The sequence below is a fragment of the Cuculus canorus genome, chromosome 12, assembly GCF_017976375.1.
Source record: "Cuculus canorus isolate bCucCan1 chromosome 12, bCucCan1.pri, whole genome shotgun sequence".
Lineage (NCBI taxonomy): Eukaryota > Metazoa > Chordata > Aves > Cuculiformes > Cuculidae > Cuculus > Cuculus canorus.
The window spans coordinates 14,997,827-15,019,309 of record NC_071412.1 but is presented as its reverse complement, the minus strand read 5'-3'; the positions used below and the strand labels follow the sequence as shown (position 1 = coordinate 15,019,309).

Genomic DNA, 21,483 nt, shown 5'->3' with positions numbered 1-21,483 from the left:
TTAAATATAAAGATCTTTTTACTGCTATTGGATTCTCAAAGGAGGCTACTTAGTCCACTCACACTCTTCTACTTTTTTTTTCCTGCCTCTAAAATGATTCCAATAAATTCTGTTTAATCAGAAATTTTTAATCTGTCCATGAAAAAATGCAGCAATACTTCTTTCTTGAGTGATGGAAGAATGACCTCTGGATTCCTGTTCTCCTTCTCCAGAAAGCATTAGCAACAGAGGGAGGTTTGAGAACAGTTACAGCTGATGAGCACCAGACTGAGGAAAGCAGCTTCTTAAAACCTGACATTTGTTGCTCTTTCTCAGTTCTGTTTTAGACATCCTTCCTACCAAATCCATCCTTCTCCATCTAAACACCACTCTACTCCTTCTATTCCACTGAAACTGTGGAATAGAATTTACTCAGTACATTTGTTAGAGAATGAGTTTTTCCCCCACTTCCATTTTCCTGCAGGAGCTCCAGAAGTTCCATATCATTGTTCCCTTTCTCTTCTTTAAGTTCTTTAATCTCAGCAGTTCAAAAGCAAAAAAAGGAGTAGCCTTTCTCTCCATGGAGGAGTAATTTACTTGCTTTCCTACTCCACTGCTGCAAAGTTGGAACTGCTTGGAATAAGTAAATGAGCTGATACTTGCCAGCACTTGCACAGAGTAAGCATAAATACGCTAAAGATCCAAGAAAAAAAACCCAGAGGATTCTACCTAGCACTGCAATGCGTTCAGAACTACAGCAGGTCAACCACACAAAGCAAACTGAGGATGGATCTAACTTCTGCTTAAGTCAATAAAAGGTCAGTTGGCTCCAGGTTTCTCTGGAGACTGGAGAAAAGCACTGGATATCACTCCAAAGAAAGAAAGCTATTTAGAGGGGACACAGCAACTTACATTTGAGACAATGCGAGAGTACTCATCGCAAACAAAAGGGAATATCAATCCTTACTATTGTTTAAATCTACTGGTAATTAATATTGGAAAAATAGTTGAGAGCTTAAAGTTGAAACTAAGCCCCTCTGAAGGTTCCCAAGTAGTGACACAAAGTGCTATTATACCTAAAAATCACTTTTAAGCACAATGAGCTGCCTAGGACATTTGCATTACTGGTCACACAAAACTTCATGAAAAGAGATAATCCCCACCGTGTGTTCTGATAACTTGGAGGAGCAGACACAGAAAGTGGTATTTCTTGGGGGACGCTCATTAGTGCTGCACAGTCTCCAGTGAAACATTTGTCAAACATACAAAAAGGTATAAAAGTGAAATATAGTAATTAAGACCTGGGGTTTATCGATCGGGTGGCCTAAGTAATTTTTCACAACAAACATAAGATTTAATAAGTATAAGTAGTTAAAGATCCTGACTTGGCTGTAGTCATTAGCATGTAATTGAACTGGTAAGAAAGATCAGTTAAACCTATGTTGATTACCACCTTATCTTTGAAAGACAATTAAGGACCTCAATCATTGCAACAAGATTTGATTGTGCAGCCTTTATTGGACATTGATCTTTCAGCAAAGTGCAGTTACATTTTCCATTAATTTACAGTACCACAGTTTAACTCGGATACCTGAGACTGTTGACCTAGGTAAGATGTAATACTAAGCGCTCGCTTAGGTTCAGGAGCCCCCAACAGTCATTACAGTTTAAAAAGACTGCTACAAGAAGGAGCTACCTGATCCTCTGGGTTGAGACTGAGGTTTCATTTACCTGAAGCAGTTGTTAAGTGAGGTGAAACAAAGCTCTCTGCCTTTTTATGTCATCTCTCATTCATTTAAACATTATTCTTGAATACAGTAGAGATAATTAAGACCTACAAGATAAACTACCCTTTATTTCAAATGGAAATAGTGCAGCTCAAATCCATAAAAAGTTGGAAGGGTGGTTTTGTAGTTCAATGATCCATAAAAAAAACATGTATCAACATTAGTATATGTTGCATACACAACATACATGTAGTATAATACATGCAAAAAGGTAATTAAAACAAATAGAAATAAATTATTCTAGGCCAGAGAAATGAACAGTTTGGTTCCCTACGAGTTTATCTTTTGAAGCAATGGGGTTACGTGACAACATGAAAAGACCCTGCAGAGAACAGAGAGCAGTTAGATGCTACGCATGCAAATAATTTATCTGCAAACAATTCAACAGCTAGCAGCTCATCTTACAGCTCACTTCAGGGACTGTCTTCAATTCAAGCACTTGGTCTTCACAACAGAAGACGCTGCTGTCTTTATACTTGATTGTCCCTTTAGGAGCTGACTGCCACAAGGCACGAATTTGTGGTGACAGGGATTAGAAAGGTAAAGCAGCAAAGGTTCAGCTGAGAACTACACACTGCACACTCATCCTTGCCTGCCATTCCCATTCCCCTGCACCTTACAGGAATTTGAGAGTCAAGATGGTATGAATCTTCTTGCATCTTCCTGGCCCTCAACCCTTCCATCTTGCCTTCAGGCCAACACTTAAGATAAGCGATAAAAAAAGATATGAAGAAGTAGGTCTTCATAGCAGAAAGAGTGAAAGTCAGATGAAATACTTTACCTTTGGTCAAAGACGAGCAAGTAGCTTTCTGTTCATACCCAAGAATTTTTGCTATGATTTAATAACTCAAGCATTATCTGTTATAAATTGCATATTTTCCCTCTTAAGTACTATAGCAGGTCACATACAAGCCTTAAGGAAACAAATGCCACTATATTTGCACTCTGCCCTCAGACATCTTTGAGTTCATCCTTTAGCATGATCAACTTCATAGGAGCAAGAGGTCTATTGATTTTCATGTAATACAAGAAAATATTACATTTGCTTAATTGTTACACGATGAGATCATTGAACAAGAAATCAAGTCTCTATTTAATGCTGCGAGCAGCACAGAATTGCAGCAATCAATAGGGTAGTTTGTCAGAGATGTTCTCTAAGGAGCCTTGCCCATCACCGTATGGACAAGGAGTCGTGTTGCCTGCTACTATTGAAAAACAGGTAAGCAAAGTCAGCAGTACGCATTATCAGAAATCAAACGCGCTGCAGCGAGTGGAGGTGCAGCTCCAATGAAGAGCTGTATTTATAGTCTGGTAATTAAAAACCATTTTATCAGCCGTGCGTTGAGACTAAACCTTTACAGCAAGATATTGACAAGATCCGTGACAATGAATGAGCAGTATTTGACTTAAACTTATGAGCTGCAGTTATTTAACTTTATCCAATACAGTGAGTATCAGGTCTAGAAAATTGCTAACAGTCATTTTTGTTTTTAATGAGGCTTCTTGTAATACTGTCTTGAGACTCATTTAAATTGTGCCAAGAATATTCTCCAAAATTAAACAGAATGGTGCAAGCACTTCTCTGATTGAAGTGTTATTTAGTGTTGCTTCTAGAAAAAAACACATGTACTGCTTTGTTAAGTGGAAACCAGTTTCGTTATCTGGAATTAAGTAAAAAGGTATTTAAATGAAATTACACTGTAGTCACAGCTTGACAACCATTTATTTAGGAATAACGATTACCCTCCAAGCCCCATACATTTTACATTTATCTTTCTAGTTATGAAAATTGAGATAACCAACATATGTGACCAGACATAGCATTTGGTATTATTTGCTGGCACTAAAAGTAAGCACCAGAAATACATCCTGTAGAGGTATTTCTGTTGTCTGAACTTACTGTCTAATTCTGTATTTCCACTATTCAAGTAATTCCCTAAAAGCTTTTTCCTTGCCCAAGCTTCCAACTGAATTTCAGTCATTCCATCATTATAAGTACCTGTTACAGATGTGCTCAGTTACAGATGAGGCAATCGGTTATTTCGCATCAACAAAATGAAGACAGCATTCTTCTCATTCTCCTGTATGAACTAAAAATATCAATTTGTAATTCAGCACAGGGGACTAAATCTTCTAGAAGACTTAGGTTTTGTTCCTTACCTATAAGGTAAAAAAAAAATGCAGATATCTCAATCTGGAGTTCAAGAACTGCAAAAATACAAGCATAAACCACATTTTAGATCTTTTATTTAAATATAATTTGAAGAAATGCAATATAGCCATTTTTTACTTCTCAGAATGGTATTTTTCCAGAGTCTTCCAGGCAATTGCGAGCACCGTGGATTCATTCAAACACACATGCGACTATGACAATTAATGCATTATGAAACATCTAGTCAGAGTCGAAACCTAAGCAGCTTCACCTTTTCGGACATTTTGAAAATGTCTAGCGTATTCAGTTTCATTGCCCTGATGCTACAATTCTGTTCTCTAAGTTGGTAGTTTTCTCTCTTTAAATTACCACAAGTTTGTTCAGCAGCACTAGTCACTGACTTCCACAAATTCTAATACCCATAGATATTAATTCTCCCAAGGTATCTGCTTTTTCAACTTTACTGACCTCAGCAAAACTAAATCTCTTATGACCAAAAGCTCCATGAACCTTCCTGAGGACAGCATGTTAAGTAAAAGAATGCACTGTAAAAAAAAAAGCTAGTTGCCTTCAGCTCCTTTCAGTCAAAGGGAGCAGGTATTTGTAGCAGCTCCAACACACAATCCCACCAAACGACAGGTACTCGGGGGTGTGATTTCAGTACAGTGCGCCTTCATCTTCTTTATTTAGAAAATAAATAGTGACCGGGCCATGACTCGTATGAACAGTCTCTGTGACGTTGGCAAAGAACCAGGAGCCAATTCCATACAGTAAAGTTGGGATGCCTAAGGAAAGACAAAAACACATTACATACCAAGATAGCAAGCCAGGAAAATTAAATCCACCTATTAATAAAAGAATGACGACTCCAAAATGAAATTAGAGGAAAACCATTCCTGTAAAAGCTGCCTTATTAACATTTTGCCTTTACTGAAATGCTTACTGGCGGCTGTAGAACGTAATACCCTTCTTGTGCACTAGAATCAAAAAGCAACTTAGGAAAAGCAGCAATACGCAGGAATTAAGAGAAAAAGAAAATGGGAAGATAGCAGTATGAAAGAAGTGAAATATAGCCATGCATACAGTCAGATTTCTACCAATTAAACAAAAAATACATATCCAAACATTAAAGCACAATCTCCCCAGGCATCCGCTTAGTTATCAGCTCAGAGTTTGTGTATCAGAGTGGAGGAAGAAAGGAAAACAAGCAGTGACTTCATAGATCAACATGAAGCTGCTCTCGGGAAAACCAGATCAGCGGTCAAGACTACCAACTGTGGCAAAACTGGGATGAGCAGAGAGGTGTATACAGTAAAGGTGCATTTTTATCACTGCTGAGTTACCCAGCTATTACAAACAATGTTTTACATAATGCAGAGGAAAAGGTAGAGAGGGGTTTAGGCTCCGTATTCAGTAAGATACAGAAACACTGAATTTAACGTGTTTGAAGTTACCCAACTGCTTACGCGATTGCCAGGAGAGAGAAGCCGACTTTTTAGTTACGCTTGCCAATCATTTAAATATGAAACATACAGGGTAGCTGCAAGAAGGATGAGGCAGATAAAAGGCCTGACTGTGTGGAGGGAAAAATAAAATCAGGTTTAAAGCTGTTATTAAGAAATCGATCTTGGTGATCACATTTTCTCAGTGTATCAGTTGGAAAGATCAAAAAAATGAAGACTGGCAGACATGGTTTGTTAAAAGTCACTGAAGGCTTGCAAAGCAAAAGACATTTATTTAGTTAAATGAAATATGAAAACAAGAACTAGATGAAATTAGTTATTTAACTGTCACTATTCAAATAAGTGTTGTATCTGTTGAATAGTAATGTATTTCAAAAACTTTTGATATCCATTTTTCTACTAACAAGGGAGCATTGTTATTTATTTCTCTTGCAGCAGCCCTTTGGGACCAAGACTGGCCTAAGCCCCCATCCCTGTATGGGATGCGCAGAACGAGACCAGGCGCTCTCTAAACCACGAACTGCTTTGCTTCCCTACCGCCCGTGTGTTTGCTGAGCAGGCAGAGCCTCATCCACGGCCACAGAACACACGTTTTTGAAGGAAAATGATCCCTACATACTGATGCCATTTAAGTAACAAGCACTCGCTTTAGGGCCGGTTAATTTTTCCACTCTCCCGGCCAGAGAGAGGAGGGCGAACTCGGTAAAGCCCCAGAGAGCATCGACTTCCAGCGCTGCGTCCCCACAGCTGCCGGGAGCGCGGGGGGCCTCGATCGCACCTCCTCCTGCCCCCAACTCGGCCCGTGGGGCGAGGGTAAGCGAGAACCACCGGGGAGAGGGGGAAGAGGGAAAGGAGAGGGGGGAAAAGGGAAAGGGGACGGGAGAGGGGGAAAAGGGAAAGGGTAGGGGAGAGGGGGGAAAGGGAAAGGGTAGGGGAGAGGGGGGAAAGGGTAGAGGGGAGGGAGAAAAGGGAAAGGAACGGGAGAAAAGGGAAAGGAGAGAGAGAAAAAAGGGAAAGGAGAGAGAGAAAAAAGGGAAAGGAGAGAGAGAAAAAAGGGAAAGGAGAGAGAGAAAAAAGGGAAAGGAGAGAGAGAGAGAAAAGGGAAAGGAGAGAGAGAGAGAAAAGGGAGAGAGGGAGAAAAGGGAAAGGAGAGAGGGAGAAAAGGGAAAGGAGAGAGGGAGAGTGGGGAAGAGAATGGGGAGAGAAGAAGGAAGGGACAGGAGAAGAAAGGGATTGGAAGAGAGGGAAGGGAAGAGGAAAGGGGTGGGGAGATGGAAAGGGACAGGAAGGGAGAGGAAAGTAAGATGAGAGAAGAGGGGAGAGAAGGGAGAAGGAAGAAAAAGGAAAGGGATTGGAAGGGAAGGGAGGAGGGAAGAAGAGGGGAGAAGGAGAGGAAGGGGAGGGAAAGAGAGAAGGGAGGGAAGGGGAGGAGAGTAAGGAGGGAAGAGGAGGGGAGCGCAGCTGCCGGTCCCGAGCTCACCGGCGTTGAGGGCCTTGAGCGCCGTGAAGGCGGCGTTCTGCAGCGCCAGGTCCCGCGGGGCGGCGCGGGAGCAGTGGTACTTGATGAAGGGGAAGCAGCCGGTGCGCAGGACGTGATAGTTGGCGCCGTCCACGGGCCAGTTGAAGTGCGAGAGCCCGAACTGGTCGTTGCGCACGGCGCTGTAGCGCACGCAGAACGAGGTCCAGGGCGGCAGCGCGCGCTGCCGTAGGTGCTGGCTCAGCACCTCGGAGGCGGCGGGGCGGGCGGGGCGCGCGGGGCCGCGCCGCCACGGCAGCAGCAGCAGCTCCACGGCCGCCGCGTGCGCCCGCCCCAGCGCGCGCATCGCGCGGGAACCCGTGCGGACGGCCGCGGCGCGCCAACAGCGCGCGCCCCCTCACGCGACCGCTGGGCCCGCGTGTCCGCGCCCCGCCCCGGCCCCCCCGCCCGCCCAGCCCCGCGCGCGCTGGGGGGCGGGGTCAGCGCGAGGAGGCGGAGGCGGGGGGGGGTGAGGGTGAGAGGGGAGCTCGGGCATCGCTGGGGTAGGAAAGAGGTTTGAGGTCGTTGTATCCAACCGGTCCCGATTCCCTGAGCCCCTGTCTGCCCGGCTTTTAGACGCTTCCAGGGATGGGGACACCACCCCCTCCCTGGGCAGCCTCTGACAGCGCCTCAGAACCATTTCCGTGAAGAAGCACCCACCTCACCACAACCTCCTTGCCAGGAGCTGCAGAGAGCGATGAGGTCTCCCCTCAGCCTCCTCCAGGCTGAACAGCCCCAGGGCCCTCGGCCGCCTCGCATAACCCCTGCTCTCCAGCCCCTTCCCCAGCTCCGTTCCCCTTCTCTGGATGCACTCCAGACCCTCAGTGTCCTTGCAGTGAGGGGCCCAAAACTGAACCCAGGATTCGAGGTGCAGCCCCACCAGCGCTGAGTCCAGGGCGATGATCCCTGCCCTGCTCCTGCTGGCCACGCTGTTTCTGATCCAAGACAAGATGCCATTGGCCACTTTGCCCTCCTGGGCCACTGCTGGCTCGTGTTCAGCCGCTGTTGACCAGCACCCCGGGTCCTTCTCTGCCGGGGGGCCAAGGTGGGGTGGGCAGAGCCAGTGAGACTACAGAATGGTTGGAACATCCAGTTCCAACCCTGACATCACAGAGACTCGGGACTGGAATTGCTGGAAATGGTCTGGTGGCAGCATGGGGGACACAAGCCAGCCCTTTTCCCTGCTGCAGCATCATCCGTGCCAGCACACACCCAGCAGAACACGTGCTGAGCCGCACGAGTCCCACATGGTGAAACCCAAACAGCAAATCAGGTTAAAAACAGTGCTCTGAAAGTGTCAGACCCCTCCAAAGAGAAATAGTTTAAAATCACAGCCAATATCTACAAAACAATTATTTCAAAATAAAAACTAAGGTTTTGAACCATCAAACATTCTATTCGGGGAAAAAAGGTCTGCACAGAAGAGTGAACTGGGAAATGGGATCAGATTTTTGCTTTTAATAATTGTAGGCAATATCACAAACTCAGCAATCTTAAACCATTGAGCTATGCAGTAGGAATGTGCTAATTAATCAATTACTACCCAACGATGCACCCTGTTTATTTACTATAGCGCACTACATGTGTGTGTAGAACCAGTAATTATTAATCATCAGCAATAAAACATTTGACTCAAGTTCACCTTCCTATAATTAATAAAGCGTATAGATAGTTTTAATATTAGTGGCAACAATGAATAGAAAAGAAGCTGGAATCACCACATTATGGCTCACCGTGGCAAGGTCCAAAGTAACGTGTTACAACTTAGAAGGGATGTTCTGCTGTTACATTTAATGGTCAAAATTACCTCCTGTTCTGCTATTAACTGTGTATTGCTTTTATTATTAAAAGTGCAAGAAGAAGGGGAAAATCCTGTCTCTGGCAGCGTGACACCTCGCACTCGCTAAGAGAACATAGATGTACCTCTGCTTACACCCATACTAAAAAATGGAACAATATATCATCTGCATTTACAAATGCATAGCAAACCAAAACATACCTCAAAAGTGTGCAAGAATCATGACCAAACATTCTCCAGGTGAGGCTGGAAGTGTTATGAAGCATTCTTCCAAATGTCTTCTGTTAATAGCATTTGGTTGGGCAGTTCAGGGCTCTGTGTTCGCTGAATTCTGGTGTAGTCTGATCATTTTTACATCAAAACAGCCTCCTGAAATGCACATCCTAAAATCCAGTCTGACTGTTCTTCAGTCAAGATGATATATTAAATTACAGTCATGAAGGCTGTCAGCGATTGCAGTACCTAATCATTAATGCCCAATTGCTGTAATAAAATCTGTAGTCTAAAGTGAAATACAGAGGATCTGTGCACCAAAAAGAGTACCTCGGATCCACGATAGGCGATTTGTTAAATGGGAGGTGATGTTACATAGTAACTGTGAAATATCAAGGACTGGGTTAATCTTAAAATTCCAGGGATTCACTACCTTAACCCAGATGGAATGTGGTAGATTCTCCGTTTGAGGTATTGGAGATCCAGAAATGGTTGGGCGAATACTTCCTTTCAGAGGACACCTGGAAGTGGTTGTGCTGAGTATCTGCTTTGTTGCTTTCTGCTCAGAGTTGTAATTCCAAATGTGGAAATGTGGGCTGAATGCCCTTTCTTTGCAGGGTTTGAACCCAAATATCTTAAAAGCGAGACACGGTTTCCAGTGCCAACTCCAGGTGATGTTCTCTCAGGAGGATGACCTGAAATAGGTAGCACGTGTGCTGCAGACAGTGTGTTGGTTCTTGGAAAAACAAGATCCATGCAGTGCTGTCAACTGAACACCCATCTTCATTTGCCACTCTGTCCCATCAGGAGCACGAAACCTTTATCATTGTCATCATTACATCTTCTGTTGGCTGATGCCAAACCCACTGCCCCCATCTCCTTCCACAAGCTTTCCTCCACACCTCGCAGCTGGGGAACCAGCTTGGGCCTTTGCTGTCCTTGGCTGCAGAATTCTTTTGCAATTTCTGATGAGCATCATGCCTTTTATCTTGTGATTCCCACTTGCTTTGTTTTCTTCCCAGTCTAGATCATGTTCTAAAATTCAAGCTACAGTTCAAGAACTCAATTATTCCTTTAGTAAGTGGGAATAAACGATCCAGTTGTGTGAAGAGGAGAATCATGACTACGTTTCTAACTTTTTGTTTAAAAAAAGATTACAATTTCATTTTAGATCTGCTGTTGTAATGCTAAACCCCCACATTTTTGGCACCAGCTGTATGGGAGTTGAATGTGAGAGACTGTAAAGCGCTATCAGTCTTTCCATCAGCTCAGTGCTCAGAAGTGTTAATAGTAATTAAAAACATTTTTTCCTCAAAATACATTTCACACTTTGTACATGCTAAGAAATCTCTCTCACCATGGGAACTTACAGATCACTCGTTCCCTGCAAAAACAGGTACAGTTTTCTTTTGTCAGAATGGAACAAAGACATAAGGAAGCGCAGGTTTCATTTACTCCTAGGACACTGCAGTCTATTAAGTGCCAGTGAACTAATGAGCCGCCCGGACCTTATGTTGTTCTGGCTTGGATCAAGGCTTAATCTTCCTTAACCCTTAAGAAACTGGCTGACTTTTTGCCTGATCCTGCCGTGCTCTGCTCTGCCGTCTCCTCCTCCAGGATGTTGCTTCTACTGGCTGAACTGAGACATTGTGTAGCTTGGATATGAAGTGAGGTAAGAAATCTGCACAGCTCTTTAGCAGTAAAATTGGAGGAGATGTTTATAAATGCAGAGAGGAAAATCCCAGAACAATGTACTGTTTCTGCAGCCCCTCTATTAGAACAGAGAACAAATACATCTTGTCTAGCTGGAAGAACAAATAACCAGTTCTGCTATGCTTTTTGGCATGTTATTTCTTGGGAAGTGAGAGATCATTGTACTAATTACAGCCAAAAATACCTCTGTTACTTTGATTTCTAACCGTAAAGAATAAAGACTTCCAGTAAGTTCGTTCATTGGCTAAGGTCTGTGTTAGCAAAGTCTGTATGGGCTCTGGTATATCCAAAATCAAGACCACATTGAGATCAAGTGTAATAAAGGAATAAAAACAAACAAACCAGAATTAAACAAAAATATTTTAGACTTTTATTTGAAACAAGGATCAGCATTCATGCAAACATTCTCATCTGCAGAGACCAAAAGCAGAATCTGTGACCAAAGAAAAAAGCTAACAAAAAAGACAATGTTTGAAGCTGATAGGTCAAAGGCTCAGGCATCAGAAAAAAATGGGCGCTGATCTGCTGCAACTGCTTGGTCTCATTCCTTATTTATCTTAAAAACTGCTTTTGCCTGAGCTATTCTGACAAAAAAAAAAGTCAAAGTATCTGAAATAGAGAACCTGATGGATAGAAAGATCAGCAGCAAAAGCCATGGTACATTGGGAATTGTAGTATGAGTACAGTTACAGAATCACACAATTGTTTAGGTTGGAAAAGACCTTTAAGATCAAACCCATCTGTATATTCTAATGGTCCTCTCAGAATCCAATGTTGAACCAGTGCCATTAGTATTGTTTTTGATAATTTGAATGTAAACATAAAGCAACTGCTGCAAAATTGTGTAGATAAAAAAACCCAGAAAAGTAGCAATAGGACAACTGCTTCTAAAGAGGAATCTGGGTTGCTGGCCTGACTGATAAAATGGCATTTAAGTGCAGTCATTTATAGGCAGAAGAACACCAGACCTACTTTTACGTTGGAAGCCTGTATTTTAGAAAACAATAGGTTTGAAAGGGAATTCAGGGTCAGAGGACCTGATCAATAGTGTGATCTCCGAGTCTGATTTGGTGACAAAGGCAGCGAGATCCCTCTACATATTCCATTTATAAGATTTAAGCCCAGATACTGCACTTGAGGAACAACAATGTGAGCATCAGGGGCATTTGTTATGATCCTCTGCTTTTCAACTGTTCATTCTTCTGCAAGAATATTCTAAGCACCACACTCAGAAACCATGGAAAAGTACCGTCTTGGTTAATATTACCTCACATGCCAACACAGAAGAAAAAACAAACCTGTTCTTACAGATGAGAAAGCGTTTCCAGAAGCATAAAGAATAAGGCACTTAAACATTTTCCGTTAACTATTCTTTCTGAGCATCTGCTTTCGAAGGTTGCTCTTCTTCCAATTTCAGTTTGTTTTCTGCTGTAATTCCTAGAATTGCTTCAATATCTTGAATTGCCATCTGTAACAGATTCAAGGAATACAAGTTATTTAATGGGCATTATAATGAAATCCAGCAGCCAGAATGCACAGCTGGTAGTGCTTGCCTTGAAAAGGTAACCAGTGCGACACAGGACATGATGCACCAATTAAATTTACTGTTACTTTGGGGACAGTTGGGGGAATTATTAGTAAATATGTACAAATCTCAGGTAAATAAAAAATACAACTCATTGCCATTTGTACTTCTAATTAACTAACAGGTGTTCTGTTCCACATATGTAAATCATTGTTAATTCCCTATGAAGAGCAGGTTCCCTTTTATATTTTTCTTCAGTGGTTGCTTTTCACTTCCTTATATTGAAAAAGGGGGGGGGTTGTTTGTGTTTTTATTCTGTAACGTTGAAATTTAATTCCGTCTTCTCTAGAACTGTCATTTCACACTCGGATCGTCTGAGGAAAATACAGTCAGAGTTAATGCTGGGAAGAATCTGATCTAAATTACGTTGATTTAAGGTAGAAATCTGTAACACAGCACTCCCCTTCACCTTTGTACAAAACGCTTACAGACAGGATCTTAGAAACTTCTTATTGAGTCAAAGGTGATGTGATTTAGCAAAAGAACTCCCTCTGGGAAGTTTAGCTATTCTCTGGAATCGAAAAGCAGCATTGTAACGTGTGCTTGTTCCAGGGCATGGGGTTGGATTCATTATTGCTTTACCGGCTCCTTTTGCCAGCAGGGTCGGCACAAAGGAGCTTCCGAGTAAAGGTGGGCACTCCTGGGCGAACATTCCCAGTGCGAGAAGCCCCAGCGCTTTGTCCTGCTTTCCCCCACAGGACCCCAGAGCATCCTCTGTCACGAGGCGATGGGCACTGCGGGCACATTCAAAGAGCAGGGAAAACTGGGAACAAAATTGACTTGTGCGATTGATGTCAGATGTGAACTAATGGATAAAGCGCTCAGTGGCTGCCTGTTTAAAAGAAATCAGTGTTAATAATTGCTGTTATAAACTCAGAAGTTTTTTTCTAATGTAAGATTTCTACCTTGATAGAGTCCCTTTAAAAACAGACCGGTGTGACAGAACTGTCTGAGGCAGTGCCAGTAGCTCCTCTGCTGTTACAGAAGAGGCTCAGGAGCATTACGTTAGAAATAGTTTCACGCTGAAAGTATGTCTGTTTTCAAAGAGAAAGTTTCCAACTTAAATTTAACTAACAGGCTTATTTGGGAGACCTCCTATGTTGACCTCGACACTGTAAAATACATACCGTTAACAATAAAAAAATGAGTGGTTTAGCACTTGCTTGTGATACAGCATGAGGTATTTTCAGCCCTTGTACAGAAATTAACCAGGATCGTTAGTTAATTAACACCTCACCTTAAAATTGGTCTCGCCTTGCATATTAGGCGCTGATATTTCTTGATGGATGATGAAGAGATTGCGAGCAAAGGTCATGAGGACCCCCTGCAGATCCTCTCCGATTGTTCTGTTAATGATATCCAAACAAATGAGTTTACCAATGATTCCCTTCACATGCTTAAAAACAATCGCCTTCTCATTTGTGCCTGTCTGGTGATGGAATTTAATGAGTATTTTCAATCTCACAAGGTGGCAATCTTCAGGGAGATATGAAAGATGAGGCTCTATTTTAACTTGTCAACAGGAAGGATTTGTGTAATAAATAATTTTTATTAATCAACTTAGCAGAAGTAAGCAGTAAGGTTTCAGCTGCTCTGAGCAAGAGGCTACCTCTGAGTTAGAACCGAGTCAGTCGAACACTTTCGGTGCCTAGGTTAGTGCAGAACTGTTGCTTCTGCCTACAAGTCTGCAAGAGGCATCTGAGAGATTCCAGCAGTATCATTGTCTCTTAGATTGTTGTAGTTTTTGAGGTACTGGTTTCTCAAGGGTGCATACAGGCTCTCAGTACTTACGATTTTATCACAGAATCATAGAATAGAATCATTTGGTTGGAAAAGACCTTTAGATCATCAAGTCCAACCGTACCTGTCCACTACTAAGCCAGATCCCTGAGCACCTAACGTGCCTGGCTTTTAAACGCCCTCCCTGGGCAGCCTCTGTCAGTGCCTCAGAACCCTTGTGGTGAAGAATTTTTTCCTGATGGCTAACCTGAACCTCCCCTCTGTCTTAGCCTCGCAGAGAAATAATCCCGATTTGCGGCACTGAATCAGCTCCTGGAGAGGTATGAAAGTACCAGAGACAATGCAAAAGAAGGGTCAGGAGGGAGAAGGGCTCCATAGCTGGGGTCTGGGAAGGAAAGCACTCACCTTTCAGCATCAGTGGGCTTTTAGGAAAGTTTAGTGGCTTATGGGACACTTTCAGATGCCTAAATCGCATTTAGAATGGCTCCCGAAGATATTTTAGAAGTTCTTGTGCAGCAATTTTCTTTCCAATTTACCTTACGGCTCTGCTCTGTAAGCTGCCTGCACCGTGACTGCAGGTGAGTGCAGTGGAGTACAGGAGCAGCTAACCTTCAAACAAATCTGACTCACTTGTGTACGACCAACAGCATCACCCCAGGAGCTCAGTACAGGGTGAGAGAATTATGGCCTTAGAAACAATCTTTAGGATTCATTTACTCCATTCCTGTTCCAGGGCAGGATCAATGCTACTTACATCATCCTGACAGAGGTTTCTTTAATCTGTTACCAAGCCTGTCAATGGCAACTGTGCTGATTAGTTCTTCACTTACCAGCAGAATTCTTTCTTATGCTAAACATGAATCTTTCTTGCTGCAAGTTAAGTTCATTTCTTCTTGTCCTGCTACCAAAGACAGGGAAATCAGATTTTTCCTTCCTGTCAAGGCTGTTCATAGGCTTGAAAAATGTTAGCAGAAGGATTACTTCCAGTGTCTCCTGGTTTATATTGTTTCCCCTATTCCATAAGATCATGCCATTGAGACCTGGCAGGCAGTTTGTGAGCCACTGTAAGTCAGATCCTTTCCTGCAAAGCTACTTGTTCCTTATATTCATTACTGCTGGGTAAGTGTAATTTCTTGCACCTGTTTCCAATGAAGGTAATTTTCTGTTTTTTCATATTGTTTCTTCAATTTGTCAAGATCATTTTGAATGCTATTCCTGCCCTCCAAAATACTTGAAGTCACATCCAGTGCTCAAGGAAGCTGTTTTCTTATCCAGGTCATTAACAAAATAGTGCCGGCATCAAAGGAATACAGAACAGACTGAGAACAGACGGTTGCATCCCCTCACTCATTACGTCCTATTTTGGCAGTAAACTTTACATAAATTCTCCCTGAGGAGAGGTTTTCAATCAGTGTGTAGTAGATTTGTGCAGATTATGCTTTCTTAGACTTCTTAGGAGAGGTTCATACATCTAAAGAACTACTGAACTATGATCTGCTGTTGCCTGACTGCCACTGATCACTTTGTGAAAAACAATGTATGAAGGCATTTAACTTTGACCTTCTTTGCATCAGGCATAGTTAGGGTTTTAATAATGTTGCCTGTAAAGTAAGCATGTGCCAATCTGCGTGCTCGCACAGCGAGATCGCTATTGACAGTGAATCTAGCTCTTGTGAAGCTCATTGCAGTAGGGCTTTACTCTGCAATGCAGTCAGGCTTTGATCCAAGCAGACTCCCATGCCTTCTTTATTCCTAAAACACTTGAAGCCTCTCTAAAACTTTTCAAAAGGCCAATCTTACAAAAAGCAGTTATACTTTCTGAACAGATGACAGTCAGTGAACTTGCACGGGGGGTGGTCAGATTGTTCATTCCCTCCGTGACCTCTGTTAGAGCCCAAACCAGCACATGCTCTGGTGTCGCTCCCTTTGGATCAAGTGTGTTCCCAGCGGTTTATCAGGCCATGGACTGACAGTGTATATACTTACATCATTCCCAGTCTGTATCTCTTCTGATCTTCATACAATATAAAAACTGTTCCCTGTTTTTCCTGTTAAATAAAAAGACAAAATTGTGTTAATTATTCAATTACAATAAACGTATTAAACACAGGGAGTAAGTACATAACCATGTCTCAGAAGGGCTAGTTTGGAATTGTGTGTAATGGATTATTGCTCAGTGATGGTCAATTATTATTCTAACATTTTAGAGGACAGAGTGCCTTAACTTTATGTAAATAGAATATATACAAGAGTCTATTCCATAGCAAACATTTTTGTTCCTAAGCAGTAAGAGAAGGTCATAGGTACCTTAAAAATTATCTCCTCACACAGTCATTTTCATCAAGAGATAGGTTAACCCCTAAGAGCCTCGCACTTGCTAAAATTGAGACAGTGAAAATACATTTAGGTTTTCTTGGGTATGAAGTTTGTACTTCATCTGAGATGTACGTGGGATATGAACTCTCATTAACCTCTGCTCTGGTTCATCCCGGGCCTGGTACTGGCGACAGCTTGGTCAGCAGCAAAACTCTGGTTTTTAGATGTGCTAAGGAACAGTTACCACATGTCACTGTGTGAGGTCTCACAAACGGGCACCACTATCCCTGGGGACGCTTTACAGAGAAAACACGGGAAAGTCCGCATTTCCCAGTGAAGCCTGTGCCTTAGGATTGGCAATCTTGATCTGCTGTTGTGTCTCATGTAACATCTTCTAAACTCTTTTGCATTTCATTCTTTTACAATTCTGTTCCCAAGCCTTAAGCAAGTCCTTTCCGAGCAAAGCCTACATTTTCACCTCTCCATTTCCCTATCAGTTCTCCATTACTTACCTTATGTACATACTCTGTATGTATTACTCTGTACCTTATGGGCACAGAGGTGTGCGAAAGAACAGTATGATGGGCAAAAACTCAGCACTAGCATGGTTCTAAACCCAAGCACAGCTCCGGGCTGACAGCCATAATCCTTTATTCTACCACAGCCATGCAAATAAACCCACCGGGACAGCATTCCCTCTGCAGTCACCGAGGGAGACACTGCCTCATTCCCTGTTGTGCAACATAAAGGCGTTGTAACACTGTTCACCCCTCACTGCTCCCAGTCTTAAGCCAAATCAGGTATCTGAGAACTGCAGTTCTTTGAGACTTGGTTCCCAGCAAAAGCAAGCTGACAGGGAGACGTTCTGTTAATAATCCTAGTCTAATTTGTATGGGAAACACTGAAGACCTTTATGCAATTCAGAATTCATTAATTAGCATCATGAAAACAATTTAAAATAAAGCAATTCTGATTTATACCAAGTCCTTTTCAACAGAACTGTAGGGCAACACCTTGCCGTGTTTTTAACAGAACACTTAAACATTATATTATGCTAAACAGAACACTTAAATTTTACATTGTGCTAAGTGGTTTCTACAAAAATTATGCAGAGTGAATGTGACGTTTTCTAATCTTTCCCATTCATACCTGGAGGTCAAATCCAACACCACGAGCTTTACACATCTGGAAGAGAACATTATAGTAGATGTCTGACAGGCTGGAGTGCCTCAGTTGAGTGCTCACTGCTGCACATCGGTTGCTCATTGGAGAAGGCTGGAGAAAATGACACAGGATTCCTTATTTTCATTTCAGTTTCTATTAGAAACTAGCAATTTACTATTTAAATCGCTTTTTCTCAGTGAACTCCTATAAGGGTGGAGTCAGATTCCTTTTGGAGGAATTCCTGTTCACAGCAATGTCTATAACACAGACATTTCCATAGAGCAAAATGAAAGCCTCACCTCACACCTCACACACATGAAAACTTATGTTACAGATCAGCGCTAGAGAATCACTCTGTGAACCACAGCTCGGTACTGTCACAGCTTCACTGGAAACCAAGCCCTGTGAAATCATATTTGAGGTTATTCATCCTAGGAAAGAGAAGGCTCCAAGGAGACCTTAAAGTACCTTCCGGTGCCTGAAGGAGCTCTAGGAAAGCCAGGGAGGGACTTTTTACAAGGGCGTGTAGTGATAGGATGAGAGGGAATGGCTTTAAACTGGAAGGGGGAAGACTTAGACTAGGCATTAGGAAGAAATTCTTCATGCTGAGGGGAGAGGCCCTGGCCCAGGTTGCCCAGAGCAGTGGTGGCTGCCCTATCCCTGGAGGTGTTCCAGGCCAGGTTGGATGGGGCTTGGAGCAACCTGATCCAGCGGCAGGTGTCCCTGCCCATGGCAGGGGGTTGGAACTGGATGGGCTTTGAGGTCCCTTCCACCCCAAATCATTCTATGATTCTAAGATTCTCTGATTCCGAGTGTGGATGCTGCCTGTCAAAGCATGTAATTTACAGTATTCCTTCTAAAATTATACTTGTTTTGACATTGAGTCATTTAAGTTGACATAGTTGAAATTGTTATATAATACATCTCTGCCTGAAAATTAATCATGTTTATAATATTCTGAGAATTAATAACACCCATTGCTCAAGTCATTAACTTAAAAAAGGAGCTTCCAAAATCTGTTCTCTGCAGTAGGGGACCACAAATAAATGAATGCTTGATAAAATAATCCAAGTAGCAGTTTAACAAGCGTAAACTTGAATGTGGCTGCAATAACACAGAACTATTGTTTAAGGGTTGGCATCAGGTTGATGAGGTGCTTATTTCAGCTACAAAGCATGCATACACATGCATAATGAACTGCGGCATGAATTATTAATGTGTTGCTTATTTAGCCTCATCTGTCTAGAAGATAATGTATCCTAACTATAATGAGTGATTGGTTTTGTACATAATTACAGTAGCAGCAGTATCTAGGAAATTTGTTCTTTCAAAGAAGGATTTCTAAAAATAAAACCATCACACAAACTCCGTTGCTGCTCCGTTTTATCAAAATCAAACCTACCAGGATTGAGAATATCTAATAAATTAAAAGGGACAGAATCATTATTAACATCATAATTTTGCACAAAGTGTTTTACTTAATCATTCATTACAGATCATGTGCTGTAAAAGCATTTGTCTCTTGGTTTGTTTGTTACTCTTTCTAGACATATTTTCCTAAGAGAGTGCATTTTTGAAGTTAACTCTTAAGGAGACAAAAATAAGGACAGAAGAAAAAGAATAGGGAAAGAAGAAAAATAAAGGCTTTAGTGACAATTTATGTTAATTCTGACAGAATTTTAATTAAAAAAAAGTTGCTACTTGATTACTTTTCATTTCTAAAACTTGTACTACTGGGACTAATTGTATCTAATTTACTGCTCTCCAACTAAAAGTGGTTGCTTGACAAGAACAATAGATCAAGAGCTCATTAACCTCTAAATTACAGCTCCCTGGCATTTTTGGAATGGTGCTGCATTCCCCTCCTCTATGCATCAAAGAAAAGGAGTTGTGAATCTCCTGTCAAAACGTGGAAAGCAGCTTCTATGTCATATCTATCTGTATATAAACATACAATTCTTATTCTCTGACTTTGCCAAAGGCCTTTCTTCCTCTTTGAGGGACAGTTAAGTTACTCCTATAGTCCGGGCAGCACTCTCCCCTCTTCCTTTCTCTTGCAACATATAAATTACCAGATTTTTAACAATGAAAACTACCTGAAATATTTAGAAGTTAGTTACTACCACAGATCAATATTAATGAGTACAATGGATGAGTAATCAGGTACCCGTAAGCATCCAGAACCTTTCCATTAATTTCTAACGTGATGGTATCCCATTTAGTTTATTACCTTTGTAAAATCTAAAAGTGGCAGTTTAAAACCTGAAAGTAGCTGATTCAGCTCCTCTAGGCCAGCGATCTAGGTCAGATTTTAACTTTCTGGTAGTTTACATTAATGACTTTATTCGTAAACAAATCACTGCTTACGTTTTTTGCCTCCTCGTGCTGAATGCATTGGCTTTTCATTTGATCTGAACCAAGAGTCACTTCAAAGTGGCTGGAGCGCCAATCCAGAGGTGCATCTGTCATGTACAACATGAGCTGAGTCAGGGCCAGCTGGTCACTGTAGCAAAGGTCGAGGTCTGTTGCCCACACCTGAAACACAAACAGCTGCATTAAAATAGAAAAAAAAGAAAGAGAACAAGGGTGAAACCCTACAATTGTGTGAAGGAACGTCTACGCCTTTATTTCCATATGTGTTGGTGTGTGTATGTAGGGCTTCCTCGTGCTGGTGCATCACTGGCAGTGATAAACCACTTCCAAATGGGAACAAGCAGAAGTCCTACCAAACTTCAGAAATAACTTTTCACAGAAAACCAAAGGGCTAAGGGCAAAACAGTGGCCTGTAGCACCCAGATTTTAGCAACAATTAGAAACAGTAGAAACAATCTCAACAGCTGCAAGGCCTGTACCACTTTCAATGGGTAATTATCGAAATACTAAGAATCACACCTGGATTTTCCACCTGAAGAATAATTAGCATTAAATAAAGTCAACCTGGAGTTACAAATAGGTATTTTGAGATGGGAAAAGGGATATTCCAGAAGGCAAAGCTGAATGATAGGAGTAGGGAAGTGTGAAATACATATGAGCCATCACAGGGCTGAGCAGAGCCTGGTCCCTTTGCAGCAAGTGACTTTATTGAACAGCAGATACTTCGGCATGCAGAAAACCCTACGATATGTGGCATGGTTGTGCTTCTCACACTGCTGTTTTGTGGTGCTAATTCAGATTTATACTTGCCCAACCTCACACAAAATGGGACCACAAGACCGTGGGGCTGGTGGCAGATTGTGTCCTGCAGGCAGGCAGGAGGGAAAGCCCCTCAACCCATCTGTAGGACACAATGATAAAAGGCACGTGTCCACCTCAAGAAGTTTTCAAAGCACTAAAGCAGGTAGAAGCCAGCCAGGATTTGTAGCAGAAGGAAGTACTGCAAGTTGCTCCTATGAGGCTTCTCCACCCCCAATAACCTGAGCATGGGTTTACCTGTGAATTTTCCCATTTAAAAAATATTTGTGCCTACTGCACCAATGAAAAACGTGAGCACAAATATCTGCCCTACAGTGGACCCCTCTAAAACAAATGTAGCAGTGAATGACTTGAACAAGCCTTTGAATGGTAAATGGCATCATTATAAGGATATTAAGAGGTCAGGCAGTCAAGGCCTCTTGGTAAACTGGAGTTAATTTCTGAATCAGATGCACACAGTAATGCCCTTTTCCTAATGGTGAATCAATCACAGCAGTAACAGTTGTTAATATCTAACTGCCAAGTATCTGTTGTTGTATTAAATATCCTATTTGTCAACTTAAATATTTCCTGCTGCATGGTATGAAATGCAAATCAGATGCTAACGGCTGGCTTTACTTAGTAATACAGGAATATTCCCCAATTATAATGCTTAATTTTCTTCAATAATTTATTCTTTATCATCACTTCTGCAAGACAGGAAGGAACTTTCATATCGATCTGTACTTTTCTAGGATGTGCTAACCTTTCCGATGAGCTGAATAGCGACTATAAGCCATACAGACTGTAAGAGCCTTATATTAATTTCCAGAGATATTATCAACAAATCAGTTATGACTGATGTGTTCTGAACCTTGTTTCAGCT

The 21,483-nt window shown here is 42.0% G+C and overlaps 2 protein-coding genes across 5 annotated transcripts in view; both read right to left on the bottom strand.

Annotated features, from left to right (window-relative positions):
* Window positions 1–1,279: 1,279 nt before the first annotated feature.
* Window positions 1,280–7,290, bottom strand: C12H15orf61 (chromosome 12 C15orf61 homolog). 2 transcript variants are annotated; one of them, XR_008451940.1, is made up of 3 exons: window positions 6,862–7,290; window positions 4,387–4,703; window positions 1,280–3,926 (listed from the first exon to the last, which is right to left on the bottom strand). XR_008451940.1 is itself a non-coding variant. In XM_054078149.1 (2 exons), the coding sequence occupies exons 1-2, from the start codon at window positions 7,202–7,204 to the stop codon at window positions 4,576–4,578; spliced, it is 471 nt and encodes a 156-aa protein (XP_053934124.1). In that variant the 5' UTR covers window positions 7,205–7,290; the 3' UTR covers window positions 1,467–4,575. The 2 variants fall into 2 exon arrangements, 1 of the variants encoding a protein (XP_053934124.1); XM_054078149.1 differs by having other exon boundaries at window positions 1,467–4,703.
* A 3,602-nt stretch (window positions 7,291–10,892) lies between these two features.
* Window positions 10,893–21,483, bottom strand: part of IQCH (IQ motif containing H) — a 63,681-nt gene continuing 53,090 nt past the window's right edge. For 2 of the 3 annotated variants that reach the window (XM_054077873.1, XM_054077872.1), the window contains exons 13-17: window positions 19,794–19,961; window positions 17,412–17,537; window positions 15,933–15,994; window positions 13,444–13,552; window positions 10,895–12,089 (exon numbers count right to left, since the gene is read on the bottom strand). In XM_054077873.1, the coding sequence (XP_053933848.1) occupies window positions 11,988–12,089; window positions 13,444–13,552; window positions 15,933–15,994; window positions 17,412–17,537; window positions 19,794–19,961 (567 nt within the window). In that variant the 3' untranslated portion in view covers window positions 10,895–11,987. Of the gene's footprint in view, window positions 12,090–13,443; window positions 13,553–14,776; window positions 14,848–15,932; window positions 15,995–17,411; window positions 17,538–19,793; window positions 19,962–21,483 lie in introns of all 3 variants that reach the window. The other variant, XR_008451895.1, reaches the window with a different exon arrangement.